We start from the raw sequence: 16290 nt of genomic DNA, 5'->3' as shown, positions 1-16290 counted from the left end.
GACTCTCCGCCCCGGCCCCAGTGTAGCTAGGGCAGCCTCAGGACAAGGACAGGGAAATGGCAGCCGGTGGGGGGAGCCTTGGCCGCAAGACCTTTAGCTCCCTGCTGCCTCCCGCCTCAGCCCGCCCAAGTTGGGCGCAGGCGCACAGGCTCTGGGATTTGAGGACTCCGCATTGGCTGTGGCTGCTGTGGAGGAGGGGCCGAGACAGAGGCAGTGAAGAGTGGGCGCATGCGGCCTGGGGCGAAGTGGTTCCAGGGCAGGTCAGGCCCGCTGGCCAGCTTCGCGGAACAATGAGTTGCAAGACAGCAAGACAGGGTGCTGGTGGCCAGCAAGCGCGCGCCAGCGGCCGGTCCGGGCTCTGGAGCAAGTGCCCAGCCACCAGCGTGAGCCCCGTTTTGCCGCATGTCCTCTTCAGCGCTGTCACCTTCCAGGCCTGACTTGCGAGGTCCCCGGTATCACACAATCTGTGGTCGCTTGTACACCCTTTCCCCAGAGGCCTCAGTACGGGCACCAGAGCATTCAGCACAGGAACGTCCACGCCGTGAGCCACTGCATGCTCCGTCCCTTGCCCCTTCTTCATGAAGCTGGGGCAAGGCCTGGAGAAGTCCTTAGGTGTCGCGCCTACTGGGGCCACATGGCCGTCCGCACGGTTTCTCCTCCCTGGCCGTCAGGCTGAGGGCAGCGGTAAGGTGGGTGCCCACCCAGAACCGGTGACACCCACCCTAGATCCACCCCAGTGCCGTGTCCCTGCCAGAAAGCAGCTCAGTAGACCTCACTGCACTGCAAATCAGAGCAAAGAACAACCCCCAGAGCCCCATCTGCCACTGGTGCCCTACTGATCTCCGTGCAGAGGGCCAGGGAGGTGGGGTAGTAGGATTTAGCAGTTTGCTCCGGTCCGGAAATCTAACCTTCCACTAAAAGAAGGACGACTCCAACCAAGCAGGGCACTTAGGGGGCCCTTCACCGAGTATTGCAAACTTGTCTGTGTCTGTCTCTGAGAAAGCCCCGTGCCTGCTTTCACTAGTACACACGATAGCAGACGAGTTCCCTTCACATTTCCCAGGCGCCAACGAGAATTCTGAAGAAGCATGCACCCAGACACAGAAGGTCCACTGAGAGAGACAGCGAGAAAGAGACACACAGAGAGAGGGAGCTATAGAGGGAGAGAGAGAGACACGTGCAAGCAGATGAAGGAAGGACGAGTGGAGGGGAAGACCGGCCTGGAGAGGGAGAGTCCCAGGGAGATTGGCGGGACTGACAGGGAGGAGGAGCAAGACAAGAAGAGACAGAGGGGCACCTATTACAAGGAAGACCGGCGGAGACAGGGGGAGGCAGTAGTGATGGAGAGGAGGGAGACGAAGACAAAGAGAGCTGGAAGGAAAGTGGGAGGGAGGGACAGGAAGAAGACAAGGGAGGGGGAGGCAAGGAGAGGGTAGGAGGAAGGAGAGCAGGGGCAGCCGAGGCAGAGACAGGTGGGCTGACTCTGAAGACAGGGCAACTGCAGTGTGCAGTTTCACCTGGTGAAATTCACCTGTGCAATTTGCACAGAGACGAATGCTGTACAGTGGTCAGCCCTCAGCACAAAAGGCACCACTCCGACCTGGACCTTAAGGGCAGTCTGAAACGAACCCTGAACTAGAAGGAAGCTAGTTCTAGCTTCCTAGACTGAGGAATGACTGAGGTCATTCGGGGTGAGGAAGAGGGCACCGCAGGGAAGAACACCAGGACCCGATCCCCACAGGGCTGCTGGAAGCCCTGTAGTTACCAGCAGGAGACAGGAAACGGGACTGCCGGAAAGACACAGCAGAGATTTAGGCACAGCACGTGCGGGAAGAAATCACGTCCCAAAGCTCAGCAAACTCAAGCAAAGGCAGAGGCTGCACATGCATGAATGTCAATGCTGTCTGAGTGGAACCAACGAGGTTCTCACAGATGCCCAGGAAATGTGCTCAACTCTGAGAACCCTCGCCTCTGGCAAGCTTCTCATCCAAAGCGACTCATCACGGAGAAAGGGTGCACCGTGAGCAAAAGAGCCAAGGTCTCCTTCGGATCCCCGGACGCAGACAGGTGATCCGCCCAGTACTGTCAAGCCAATGGATGGTTATAAAGCTTACCTTCCACCACAGTGATGGAGGAAACTGGCACCCGAGGGGAGGACAATGAGTGAGAACCGCATCCCAGGCTGTAGGCTAAGGACAGACCATCAAGCTGTATTGGAAGGTCATGAGACCGTGACTCAAATGTCTGTACAGACACAGAGCGTCTGCAGAAGCACGAGGGCTGGATAGTTGTAAGCAGGTGGCGGGATTTCTAAGTCTGCGCTGCCTGTATGATACGAAAGGCTAACACGTGCAAGCAGAGCTATGCCCGTGTGATGCGGATCAGCCTCCTGAGGCGGTACTTTGTACCCTGTGGAGGACCTGGGACACGCATGCAGGCGGGCTCCTTGTGCACCTCTGCCACCAAGCACATAGGTGGGAAACGTAGGGCCAAAGGGCTCGCCGCCGGGCTTAGTGTGGCTCACCCTTGGGCGGGTGCATTGAGCATCGGTGCAGAAAGCACGGGGCTCACTGAAAGAGGCCAGCCCCTGACAGAAGCACAGTGGTGGTGAGCCCTGCCTGATGGATTCCTGAGGAGACTAAAGGAGTTAAAGGCATGCAGTCCACCAGAGAGCAGAGTGGTGTTAATCAGGGGAGGGTGCGATGAGGAGGTGTCGGGCCTCGGGTGTGAAGATGCAGTCCTGCCGTGTGCATGAGTTCTGGAGATCTAACTTGCACAGGGCAGCCGTAAGCAATGCTTCACCGCCTCATCAGATTTCTCAGAGGCAAGGGCTCTCACCACAAACAAAGAGGGGTCGCTGAGAAATGTCCCGGTGAAGGTGGCTGGACGGAGCGCTTGCACGTGAAGGATACGGGCACATCCGTCACTGCCCGTTGTGTCCCTCACTCACGCACTAGTCCCGGGGGACTAAGCTGAGCTCAGAACCCAGCAGTCACAGGGGTCAGCCTCGTTCCCGCAAACATGAATCAGACTCCCAGGTAGGACGTAATGGACAAATTAGGGACCAGAACACACAGGAGGCACACGGAAACGAGACACACACTGGCAGGGGAAAGTCTCTCCCAGCCAGGAACATGCCACATGGCAAAAGAGTAAGTGGGAAAACGTTGCTGGACCGCTTTACACAATTTACGCGTGCATGTGCAAGGTGCAGGCCAGTGACGTTTGAGCCCCTCAGGTGCAAAGGGTTTGAAAACAGAGGGACAGAAAATAGAGGTGTGACTGCATGCTCACAGCAAGGCAGCTGCATTTGGGGACATGAACTGGCTGGCAGTGAGTGCATGGCCAATCCTCTGACGAAGGTCCTCCAGGCACGGAAGGATTTCTGGCTCCTGGAACACATAACAGAATGCGCAGAAGCCCCTCCACCTGACAGCAGGACAGCAATTGGATCTGTCAGTGGAAGAAAGGGTTTGAATTCAGAGGGAAACACACTCAAGCGCAGAAGCATACATCAAAGTCAAGACAGGCCACCAGAGCCACAGCTGACACAAGACACAGGTGTGCAGAGACGAAGGCGGTTACACGGGTACAGCTGTGCCCACTTAGGCCAGGCAAGGAGGCATCACCAGAGAGGTGTCGGCACAGGCAAAGCCAGGAAAAGACACAAACACGCCAGGGCTCACTCAGGGAGACAGAGGAGCACAGGCAAAGCAAGACATTTCCTGTGCACAGAGGACAACATGACGATCCCAACAGACCAATGAGAGACACGTGTGGTTCAGGAACATGGAAGTCAGAAGGCTCCTGAATTGCTGAGGGTGTCCTCTCTCAAGGGACAGCACTCTGGAGCCCACACACGCTGATGTTGGGGTGCAAGAGGCCGCTGGGCAGCAGATACAGTTGTGCACGCGGTTTAGCAGCTCCTGGACCCTAGGGCTCCCCAGGAATTGCTGCGCATAAGGGAGGAAATCCGGGGCTGCCGTGTGTGCAGCATGAGGGCTGTAATCCCTCGGACACAGAGCACCAAGGCCTCTGACCACGGACCTCATGTGTCCACACTTGAGGTTTTGGCTCTGGGGGCCGTGAGTGCAACCACACCCACACCTTGTCCGTACCTTGTCTTTGGGACAGGCCGGGCGGAAACGTCACCCTGGCCCCTAAGGAGGTATTCGCTGGAGATATTAACGTGTGGGGGACCCTGTGTTCACCTGTCCCGTAAAGTGTTCCTGCTCGGCAAGACCTATCAAGTAACGGCCTGCTTGTGCAGAAAGATGCCCCAAGGGGCCCAGCCTCATGACCACTGAGGCCGTATTCCCACTGCAGAATCATGGGCCATACTTTCTTTGGATGTTCACACCCAAAGACTCGGGTCAGCACAGGGAGCTTTTCCTGAGTACCCTGACATTTACACATCAAGCAGCTGAGAAGACGTGCTTCTCCAGCCAGTGTGCAGACAGCAGCGAGAGAAAGACCTGCCTTCCCTTCTAGAGAGTGCGACAGCCTCCGCCCTGGAAGAGGTGGGCTTGGTTGCACAGATCCTCAACTCCACAGCCTGGTGACACGCTGCTGACCATGTTGTCTGCATACTGAGAGGGACAAGAGGCCTCCATGCATTGGGACTGCCCTCGCCTTCCCTGGAATAGAGCCACTGCAGAGAAGGCTCTTGTACTGCAGAGCTGTGCAGTGGGGATCCTGGGGGGCTTGGGCAGCTTGGGAGACAGGAATATTAGTGTCGGGATGTCAGTCTCAGGCACGCTGTGCTGGGGGCCGTGTTACTTGGGGATACAGAAGAGCCTGCGATGGACAAGGCTGAACTCTGTCTACTGCACTGCTAGCACGGTGGAGCTTTTGCCCCATCCCTAGCACAGACATCTCTGGCAAGCAGCCATCTGCTCTGTAAGGAGTACCCCCGCACTCACGTCGTCGCAGGTGAGGCTCGTCCCAGTCCTTTCTAAGCTCCAGGCCTGCCCGGCACCTCTGCACAGAATGCTAAGGCCTCACAAGTCCATCGTTCCCTATGTGGCTGAGGCAGCCTTTGTCCTGGCACTCAGGCAAAGGAACACAGGCTGCCTGGGACGACGCGACCTCCCTGAGCGCCTGCTGGTGTTTGCACTTGGGAGTCTTTTCACAAGTCTCACATGGCGTGTTGGACACAGGGCTTAAGCCTGTGGACACAGAGGAAGAACATCACCCGACTCATCACGGCTGATGATGAGAGGGCAGAGGGCACACGAGAGAGGATGGCGTGTTCGTGCCCTGTAAGAGCTCCACCTCCCCGCGACCCTCCCCTCTGTTGGCTTGCAATCTGGGACACCCATTCGTAACCAGAGGTCTTTTCAGAAACAGCGAAGTTCACACAAGGGCATCAGTACTAGGACTCCTTCAGGAGTCGTGTGTGTGTGTGTGTGTGTGTGTGTGAATAAGTGAAGCGGTGTTTGGGAGGCTCAGCTTCAGGAAGTGGAACCAGAAAAGTTGGCTGTGATTTTGGAGTTGCGTGAGACTGTAGTGGGCTGTTTTCTCTGCAGCGTGTACGTTGTCCCTGTCAACTGTGCCTGAAGCAGAACTTCATCGGTCTTACCCACCCACTCTCCCTCTGGTCCCTCGGTTCCTTCCCCTGGACACCAATCTTACAACCTGCTCACAATCCCTCAAATATGTATGGCTGGTCCTGAGATCCTGACCTTGTCCCCAAGACAGTCTGCATTGGGAGACGTCTGAAAACCAGAGGGTAATCAACCCTGGGAATTCCTCCCTGTGTGGCGGTTCAGTCAACATGACTGAGGGTGTCCCCATGCGGGATTCTGGGGGCACCATCATGGACATGCCCAAACCCTGAATATTGGACCTCCCTGGCCTGTGCTGGCGTCTCCATTTCCTTGAATTTCCTCCTTTTCACAGGAAAGATAGGAACCTGGGCACTGGCCTTTCTCTCAGGTTTGTGCCCTGGCCTCCCTCACTCAAGTCCCCATTGCTTCAATCTTACTGACCTCACATGCAATCCCAATGTGTGACCCATCCCTACGGACAATGTCCTACGTCCCGCCCTTCCTTGCAACTCCAATGTGCAGGCACAGAACACTTACACCCCTGGACAGCCGCATGTATACATGGACACGCCCCAGAGCGTACCTGAGAGGAAGACACACAAATCGCTTCATGATATTTATCTCCCATTCTATATTTCTTCAAATGTATTGGACCCCCGCCCTGCGCCACGTGTCACCACCACCCTTGTCCTCATTTCGTGGGCAGGAGAATCTTGTGGACCATCGGTGAGCATCGGAAGGGTTTCCACTGGGGTCGATGAAGTGCGATGCTCCTTCATACTCTTCTCAAGATCGTGCATATCCCTGGGATATATGGGTACACACAGACACACACACACACACACACACACACACACACACACACACACACACACACACAGGACAGGTGAGAGTCTGATCTTGGCCCTGATTAAGGTTGCTTGAATGTTTCCAAACGGAAAGTAGAATGGGAGGGTGTGATAAGCTGTGCCAAAGCTGACAAGGGGCTCCCGAAGCCAGACAACATGTGGGATGGTGGTAGGAGGCCTGACGGTGGGGTTCATGGTCCGGGAATGACAGTTGTCACCGTGCTATCTGATGAGCCAGCTTTGGTTGTCCCGCTTTGCTCATTCTTTTTGTCTAGCCCCCTTCCCACCTTCAGGCTCCCCAAAGGGAAAAGGCTCTTTGACACGTTACTTCTTAAGACTCCCCGTCTCAGGCCGATGCCCTTTTGACCTGGTGTCACCTCCTGTGCCACTGTGAGTCTCGGTGCCTCCATGCAGAAGAGAATTGTGCCACGGACCCCACGGCACACATTTCAGTGCCCACACCCTTGGCTGCTCACCTCTTTCCCTCTCAGTTCTCTCTCCTGGGGCCTCCTTCATCTTGAAATACGGCAGGGGATTGGGCCAAAGATCCTCTATGATTATCTGGTAGGGGAGACAGGCCAGGCCTCAGGTAGCTATCCCACGCAGTGGGGGAACCCATGAAAATCACCTCCCTTCCTTGTTACAGGGCCCCCCCTCAGCAATCCTGCTAGAGCCGGCAAAGCTGTGGTCAGAGAACCAGTTGAAGAAGTTGAGGCTGCTGTTGTCATGCCTGCGTCTGTAGGCCTCCTGTCTGTACCTTGGGTGCCACTGGATGGGACTGGAATGAGACGCCCTATACCCTGCAGGAAGACGAGTATGTGAGACGGCGCCAGAGAACCAGTCACATTCAACCCTCCACCCACTGCCGCCCATGCAGTCAGGGGACACTTACCAGCAAGGCCTAGGACATACTCCTTCGTAACGACTTCATTCTGGAAGTAGGAGTTCTTGACAAAAAACAGCAGGATCTTCCGGCATTCCCTGGGAAACTTGTGTTCCTCCACCTGCCGTGGTACAGTGGGGCAGAAATGTGAAATCTTCTTCCAGGACACCCTCCCTCCCCTGAGGAAGGAACACGTCACTTCTCCCCACCACCTCCCCTCCCCACACGGCCAGCCCCCCACACCACCTCCCACTCCCAGGCCGACCTTCAAATTGGTCATGTGGCGAAGCATGCTTTCATCGGGCTTACTAATCAGGGCTGACATCTGAGGGTGGTTCACAAACTGCTGCAGGTCAAAGAGCCTTCAGGTGCTGGGCATGAGAGAGCTCGAAGCAGAGAACACGTGTGGACAGCATCCAGGCGTCCTCCCCCCGGGACTGACGTCCTCCCCCAGGGTCTCAAGCCCTCCCCACAGGCTGCGTCCAGGCCCACGGGGTCTCAGGATCGCGCAGGGCTCTGCTAGACACGCACAGGAGGCTGTGCATGCCCAGACGCCCGCAACCACGCCTAGCCTTGTGTGCTCATGAGGACACTGAGGACGCTTACTTCCACACAGCCAGACAGCACACATCCGGTCTCGCGCCGACCAGTGGGCATTCACATCGCCTTCCCCGCAGCAAGATGCTTAGCGGGACCCAGAAACGTGCCCCCACGCGCCTTTGTGTGGGAAGAAGCCCTCGGTCATTTCCCCGTCCTGGCCTGGACCTCCACCGCCACTCCCCACTCTCCCAGCGCTGTTTCCGTGCCAGGTGCGACGTAAAGCACACATGCCTCCCCCACCCCGGCACTGCCCTCCTCCCACACTCATTGCAGAGCCAGGACCGCCGGATGGGATCACGTTTGCACGTTCCCGGCCACTGGAGCGCGGCTTAGCTCCAGTCCCTGTCCTGGGTTCCTCTAAATGTCACCTCCCTTTCCTTCCTCTTGCGCAAGCCCAGCCCCCTCTGGACCCTCCACCAGCAGCAGGAAGGATACAGCCTTGGCCCAGAAACCACGGATGCCCTGGATAAGGGCACTTCTCTGTTCCAGATGACGCTGCCGCCTCTGCCACATCCTGAGTTGGAGTCGAGCGTGCTCCCGGCTGGCTTGTTTATTCACCGGCTGTAGCTCTATCTGAAGGGCCTCCAGAGCCTCCAGTGGGGAAGGGCAAGGACGGAGGCCTGACTCTACCCGCTCCTTCTTCTGCTGCTTCACCTGCAGCTCCTGGGCTTCTTCCACCCATCGGCCTTCCTGCTCACTCGGCTTCTGTTCCTCCTCCTCCTCCCGCTCCTCCTTGTCCTCCTTTCCCTCCACCTCCTCCTCGCCCTGCTGCTGCTCCTCCAGCGCTCCCTTCTCCTGCTCCTCTTCCTCCTCCGTTTGCAATTCTGCTCTCCCTTGGATGGCTCCCACGCCTTCCCTTCCTCCTCCTGCTCCTCCTCCTGGTCCCCTTCCCCTGCCACTGCCGCCGCCGATGCCTCCACCGCCACGGCCGCGCCCGCTTGTACACCCTGGTGCTCCTGCTCCTCCCCTTTCATTTCCGCCAACTCCTCCTCCTTCCGCTCTTCCTCCTTCTGCTTGGGCTTCTGCTGCTCGTCCTCCTTCTAATCTTTGACTCCTGCTGCCTCTCCCCCTCTTCCTCCTCCTCCTCCTTCTGCTCTTCTGTTCCTGCTGCTCCCCCTCGTCCTTCAGGTCCTTCTCCTCGTGAACTTGGACCTTGTCCTTCCCCTGCTCCTGCTCCTCGTCCTCCTCCCCCTTCTTCCTCTGGTCATGCCCCTCTTCCCCACGCGTGTCCTCTTCCGCGGCCGGCACCTCAACCTCCTCCTCCACCAGGCCCCACAGCGCCTCCACCGCCATTATGTCATGCACCAGCGGCACCGATATCTCGCTGGGGCCGCCCACCTGCCTCTCGGGTCGGGCCTGGCCTTCCTGCACAGGCTGTTCGCTTGTGGCCTGCAAGCCTTCGGCCTGCGGCACCTCCGGCGCTGCCGGACGCCCAGTGTCCCCACGGGCCCTCGTCTCTCGACCGCCCCCTTCCCGGTCGAAGGCGGCATGGGGCCTCCGGGCGTCCCCAGTGTTTCGGAAACACGAGTCGCGCAACATGCGGCCCCGGCCCGAGACACCAACTGTGGCTCCTACCGGCGACGAAGCGGGACGTGAAAGCACGGCCCCCCTCCCCAGACCCAGTCAGTGGAGCCCTGAGGGCAATGGCTGGCAACTCGCTCCCCCTTCCTCCCAGAGCCCAAACGTCGAGGGGGCGCATGCGCATGGTGCTGTACCCAGGATGCCTCGGCGGTGGCTATCGCCATGCCGATGCTGCCTCGGAGGCCTTTGTGGTGAGAGGTGTGCGCCTGCGGCTTTGAGGCTGAGGGAGCTCCAAGCCACGCCCAGGCTGCTTCACTGCCTTCGGGACCAATCATAGGGACGGTGGCGTGCGTGGCTTCGGCGGTCCCGCCCCTAGGTCACCAGGAAACTGGGGCGCGTCTGTTGCATAGGCAGGAAGGCTGTGGGCCCCGTGCGGGGCAACTCCTCCGGGGGGCTTGCAGCCGGCCCTCTGTGCGCTCTGGGTGCCCTGTTTGGCTTCTGGCCATGCGAAAGCGACCTTTGCATTCCACGCTGCGCTGGGCACGCGGCTGTCTATACACACGGGTAAAGGGGGACCTCCACGCTTTTCCCATGTACACCGCCACCGTTGTTCATTGTGCCCCTAGTCTGACAAATCCACTCAGCGGTCACCTTGGCTGTCCGGGAGACGCATTTCAGCTGTGCGCCTGCTGTCTGTGCACCCTGGTTTTCCATCTGCTCAGCCTCCTTTGCATATTCTCTACGTCCATCTTTGCTCCCAGAAGACATGTATGTCATGACAGCAGTCTAGCAGTGCACCGGCTAGGGAAGGTCGGTGACCAGAGGTGTGTGACGTGGAGAGGACGCCACACTAGGGGAGGCTGCGTATCACGCGCGCCGCTCTTGCCGTTTGTCCCCGTTGCCTGGAACGTGACACGCTGGCAAGCACACACCCCCCTCTCACGATCGGCTGCCCATTCCTCCCGTGTGTGGCAGTGCACAGGAAAGACCCGTGCCCGTGAGCCCTGGGATTCCTGGAGCTTGCGTCTGCCCCACAGACAGCGGTCCCCTTCCTCCCACAGTGGTCGGCCATCTTCTCACAGGGACCCTCCCCAGGCCTTCGTTGGCCATATGTCTGTTCATCCTGCTCCCATTTCCTTTACCACTCACTTAGGCGGCAGGCTGCCATGAGCGTGGGCGCTGACTCAAAACACTGTCCCCCTGTGCCACAGACAGCATGATTTCAAGGGTCTCCGAGAGGTTTCAGGGGGTTGGGGGATGTAGTGTTGGGACCCAAGTGAGGGACACGCCCCACGGTCTACACGAAGCCACATGACCACTTTGGGGAAGCAATAAGCTGCAGACGGTGTGCAGTGAGGGCAATGATGTGGTCTCCCTCCCTGTCAGGGCAGTGGTGATGTGGACTCCCTGCCGGTCTATGTCAGACAGCACCAGCTACACATACACACACACACACACACACACACACACCACACAGAGCCACTGCACGATTGGAGGCTTGAGATGCATTGCCTGGCCAGGCACCACACTCATGCATTGCCTTTTCCCTTTGGTGGAGTGCAGTGTTCCCCTACCTCTTTATGGGACCAGGAGGCTGCCCCGCAGGCGGGGGATTCTAGGATTTCCAAATTCGTGTGCCGGGCCCTCTGGCCAACATGTTGCTTCCGTGACACAGAAGAGGTTCCTCCAGACTCATTGGGCTATGTCACGATACGTACGGGGTACAGAAATGCTCCAGGGTGGCTGTGATATATGAGGCAGCACACCACCGCTTCAGGTGACAGCAATGCATAGACACGCAGGTGGATGGGGGGAAGGCTGACCAGGTGGTAGGGGGCTGAGAGGGGGTGGCCAGTGTGACCGACAGAGAGGCAAACGCTTACCCAGAAAGGGAGAGGAACAGGTCCAGTGGTGAGCCCTCAAGCTGCCCTCAGCAGAGGACGTAGGGGGTGGGCAAGACAGGAAAGCAGGCCCAGACCCTGGTGCACCTGACCTATGCAACTCACTCCCTCCAGAGAAATGGGGCCTGTCAAACTCCCACGCATCGCTGGGAGACCCCGTGGCAGGAACGTGGGAGCAAATCTGGGTCCCAGGTGCAGGGACTGTCTGGGACAAGCAGGCAATGCCTTTCAGTTTGACCAACACCTACCACAATATTGGGGCCCAGGGGCCGGGCCCCAACTTCGCAAGGGACTCTAGACCAGCCAGGCCCGTCTCTGCAGGGTCATCCAGGAGGATGTTCACCGAGACACATCCCCAGGCTCGGACCACAAGGCCTTGCGATGATCCCCTAGGCCGCTCCAGGAGCAGGGCCAGACTTACTCTTGCTATCTGCTGCCTCCCTCCACTAATGCCCACTTCCTTGCAGGGAACTTTGGTCCTCCTCCACTGCGCCATGGAAGGCCCAACCCCAACTTGCCCCTGGCCAAGGCAACACAGGATGAGCGGACCCAGGCAAAGTCCAGGCTTTCCTCCCGTCATGAAAGGTGATCAGCTAGCTCCGTGTCGATCCCAGGAGCGAAGGGATTGCACTCGCTGCACTTTGGCACTGGAGCCTCCCCCTTACTCACCAAGTCAGGAAAGCCCCCAGTCTCTTTCCTTCGCTAGCCAACGGCCTACGCACACTCACTCAGGCACAAAGATGCACGGCCACGCGGCACGTGGACACAGACACGCGCACGCTGCCAGCACAAACGCTAAGGCCCAGGCAAAAGTACTCACAGGCGCCAGCCACAATACATTCACAGACACGCTCTAGTGGACCTGTGCACTCACTCATGCCCTCTGCCACATCCCACTCACGAAGCTAGCTCCTCCCCACGACTCACACTTGCTTTTCCCCCTCACACAGCACATGCATTTGTCCTGGGGCCCAAACCTGGCTGAAAACTAGGGCCGATTCAGGACCTCCATTGGGTCACGGAAGCTTGCATTGAGATGCCAAGGAAAGAGAGCCACACCTGATACCAACCTTCCAGTACCAATGGCACTGGAACATGGCAGGTGGAGAAACACCAGCTACGACTAGGTTCCCTGCTTCCTCGGCTCCTGCCCTTTCTTCAGACCCTCTCAACACTGGGGAGTCCCTTGGGTCTCAGTACCTCCCAGCTGGCTGCAACCTACAGGGCAAGGGCCAAGGGACTGACCTTTCTCAGTTCACATGCATACCCAGCTTGTGTGGGCTGCCTGGAGGCAGTCACGGCTTAGGAGGTCTGGATGTGCTCTGACCCCTGGTACTTGTGCGTTCCTTTGTGCGTTCCCCTGCAGCCCTGTGCCATCAGCAGCCTACTACGTCCATATGGACATGCACAGCTCACGGAAACCCACGTGCACTGATACTGTCCCAGGACAGGACAGAGACAGAGAAAGAGAGATGGAGGTGTGGGAGGGAGGAAGCGTTCCCTAAAGAAAATGATCACAGGGACTCAGAGACAGACAGAGGCCAGAGGGACATGGAAGGAGGCCGAGGAAGGAGAGTAAGTCACAACTAGAGACAGCCACAGAGGGGGAGTGTGTGTGTGTGCCCGTGCCTATGCCTGTGCGTGCGCGTGCGCGTGCGTATGAATGAGTGAAATTGTCTGGGACTGAGACGGGCGTGCTGCCACGATGCCTGGACTCTCGAACGCCCTCTTCCAGCAGAATGGAGGCCCGGTATTCTCAGGAATCTCAGCGTTTTCCGGAACATGACTCCCTTGCTTTGGGGCCTTAGCCCATCCTCAGGCTAGGGCCATAGAGCACAAGGGGTGGGAACTTGAGGCATGAGGCTCCAGACTAGGCCCGGCAGGTGGAGTGTCGAGGCCCAAGGTTTTTAAATGCCTGCTGCCTCCTTCTGGAGCCCACCAGCTTTTGGGAAGCACGCCCACGGCCACGTGGCCCTTCGGACACTGCAGTGGCTGTGGCTGTGGCTGTGGCTGTGGTGGAGGTGGGGCAGAGGCAGGGCAGTGAACTTTTTGACCACAGGTCCTTGGGGTGAAGGAGCTCCAGGCCAGACCCAGACAGTTGGCTGCTGTTCAGGAACCATCAGCTGGAGGGTGGTGGGCGTGGCTCCAGCATTGGAGCCCCTGCCTCCCCTCCCAGGTCTGGAGCAGGTTCTCTGCCTCCCCCTCCAGGGTGACCTCCCTGTGTGGTACATGCCCTTTTCCGCTTTGTCACCGACCACAACTGTCCTATGGGATGTCTCATATCAGAGAACTGGTGCTACACATCTCACCTCTTTGGGGAGGAGCCAAGATGGCAGACAGCATGGAAGCTTCTTAAGTGTCTCGTGTGCATGAAATACAGCCAGACCAACACTAAACCATCGTACCCACCCAGGAAACTGACTGGGGGATTAGCACAGCAATCTGCATATCCTGAACCTCCGAATTCAGCAGGTACGTGGCATGGAGAAGTGAACTTGGAGAGCGAGGAGGCGCAGGAAGGGAGGTGCTTTTGTGCGCGGAGAGGCAAAGGAGACTGGGCAGGTGGAAATTTTACTAATTTTCTTTAAAACTCTTCTACATTATTCTTTCCTTTTGTGTCTATATTCACAAATTCTATTTTACTCCCATCTTCTCCTTTTAGTCTACTTCAGTGTATTGAGTTTTCAAATTCTCACGACATTTCCCTTTTTAATATTTTTATTGGTATTTTCTAAATTTTTCTCCACTCCCACTTTTTTTTTCTCCCCTGTGTCAAAACCACTTTCAACACCCAGATGAAACATGCCTAGAATCTAGCATCATTCATTCCATTATTTACGTGTGTGTTTTTAAGTTTTTACTTTTAACATTTTACACTTTGAATATTTCATTTGAATTTTCCACCTCATGAGTTCCTTTTCTCCATTCCAAATGACAAAAGGAAGGAATTCACCCAGAAAGAAAGAGCATGAAGAAACGAGAGCCAGGGATTCAACCAACACAGGTACAAGCAAGATGTCTGGAGCAGCATTTAGAAGCACGATGATGAGAATACTAGCTGCAGTCCAATGTAGATTAGAGTCCCTTTGTGCAGAGAAAAAATGAAGTGAAAACTGGCCAGAATGAAATTAAAAATGATATAACTGAGCTGCAATGCCGGATGGATGCAGCGGTGTCAAGGATGGATGAGACAGAAGAGAGAATCAGCGATTCAGAGGACAAACGTATGGAGACTATGGAAGCAGGAAAATCAAGGGAGATTAAGGAAAAGAGCACGATTGAAGAATTGGAGAAATCAGTGACTCATGCAGAAGGAACAACATCAGAATCATAGGGGTCCCGAGGAGGAAGAGCGAGAAATAGGGGTAGAAAGGTTATGTGAGCAAATCATAGTGGGAAATTTTGCTAACCTGGGGAAAGACACACCATCAAAATCCAGGAAGCACCGAGGACCCCATTAGATTCAACAAAAACTGACCCTCAGCAAGGCATATCATATTCAAACTCACAAAGTACTCAGGCAAAGAGAATCAGGAAGGCACCAAGGGGAAACAAGTCCCTAAACTACAAGAGAAGATAGATCAGGTTTGCAGCAGACCTATCCAGAGAAACTTGGCAGGCCTGAAAGGAGTGGTAGGATACGTTCAAAGTGCTGAATTAGAAACATCCGCAGTGAAGAATTCTTTATCCAGCAAGGCTGTCATTCAAAATAGAAACAGAGAAAAAGGTTCCCAAACAAAATTTAAAGGAGTTTGTGACCGCTAAATCAGACCTGCATGCAATTTTAAGGGGGGACACTCAGAGGGAAATTCATATCTATCTATCTATCTATCTATCTATCTATCTATCTATCTATCTACCTACCTACCTACCTACCTACCTACCTACCTATCTACCTGTTTATATTTATACTTTTTATATTTATATTTATATTTAGAAATAGATATAGAAGTAGATATATAAAGATATATAGAGATATATAGATATTGATATAGATATAGATATATAGATATAGTTATACAATACGTATACATATACACATACACATACATATACACATACATATAGATATACATATACATATACATATATATATATAAATATACATATACACATACACATACATATACATATAGATGGAGATGGAGACGTAGATATAGATATAGATATAAAGATATATAGATATTTTATCCTCCAACCCTTCAAACAAGATAATGGCCATAAATTCATATCTTTCAGTACTCACTTTAAACGTCAGTGGACTCAATGCTCCAATCAAAACACACAGGGGAACAGAATGGATGAGAGAACAAGTTGCATCGATATGCTGTTTACCGGAGACCCACTTTAGATGTGAAAACAACTTCAGAGTGAAAATAAGGGGATGGAGAATCATCTGTCATGCTAACCGTCAACCAAACAAAGCCAAAGTAGCCATACTTCTATCAGACAATCCAGACGTTAATGTAAAGACTGTGTCAAGTGATGCACAAGGGCATGATGTCATAATCGAGGGGTCTATCCACCAAGAAGACCTAGCAATTGAAAACATTTATGTGGTGTATTTGAGAGCAACCAAATATACAAATCAGTTAATCACAAACATAAGGAACCTCATTCTTAGTAATGCCATCATAGGAGGAGACATCAACTCCCCACTTGCTGCAATACACAGATAATCTAAACAAAAACTCAACAAGCAAACGGGGGCGTTGAAGGACACACTGGACATGATGGGCTGCACAGATATCTTCAGAACATTTCATAATAAAGCAGCAGAACATACGTTCTTCTCCAGTGCTCATGGAATATTCTCCTCTATAGATCATTTCCTGGCGGAAAAAGTCAACCCTAAGGAAGTTCAAAGAGATCGAGGTCACACCGTGCACATTTTCAGACCACAACACTACGAGACTCGAAATCAACTACAAGAAACAATTTGGAAAGGTCACAAATACTGGGAGACTGAAGAACATCCTACTAAAGAC

General features: G+C 55.1%; 1 protein-coding gene across 1 annotated transcript; it reads right to left on the bottom strand.

Annotated features, from left to right (window-relative positions):
* Nucleotides 1-6172: 6172 nt before the first annotated feature.
* Nucleotides 6173-9419, bottom strand: LOC131503454 (testis-specific Y-encoded protein 3-like). The gene is made up of 7 exons (XM_058714922.1): nt 9104-9419; nt 8316-8941; nt 7546-7623; nt 7290-7401; nt 7054-7197; nt 6874-6960; nt 6173-6353 (listed from the first exon to the last, which is right to left on the bottom strand). Exons 1-7 carry the CDS (start codon nt 9417-9419, stop codon nt 6325-6327), a joined length of 1392 nt encoding a protein of 463 aa, XP_058570905.1. The 3' UTR covers nt 6173-6324.
* Nucleotides 9420-16290: the final 6871 nt, after the last annotated feature.

The sequence above is a fragment of the Neofelis nebulosa genome, chromosome Y, assembly GCF_028018385.1.
Source record: "Neofelis nebulosa isolate mNeoNeb1 chromosome Y, mNeoNeb1.pri, whole genome shotgun sequence".
NCBI lineage: Eukaryota > Metazoa > Chordata > Mammalia > Carnivora > Felidae > Neofelis > Neofelis nebulosa.
The sequence above is the reverse complement of the archived record's forward strand: the minus strand, read 5'-3'. Positions and strand labels throughout refer to the sequence as shown.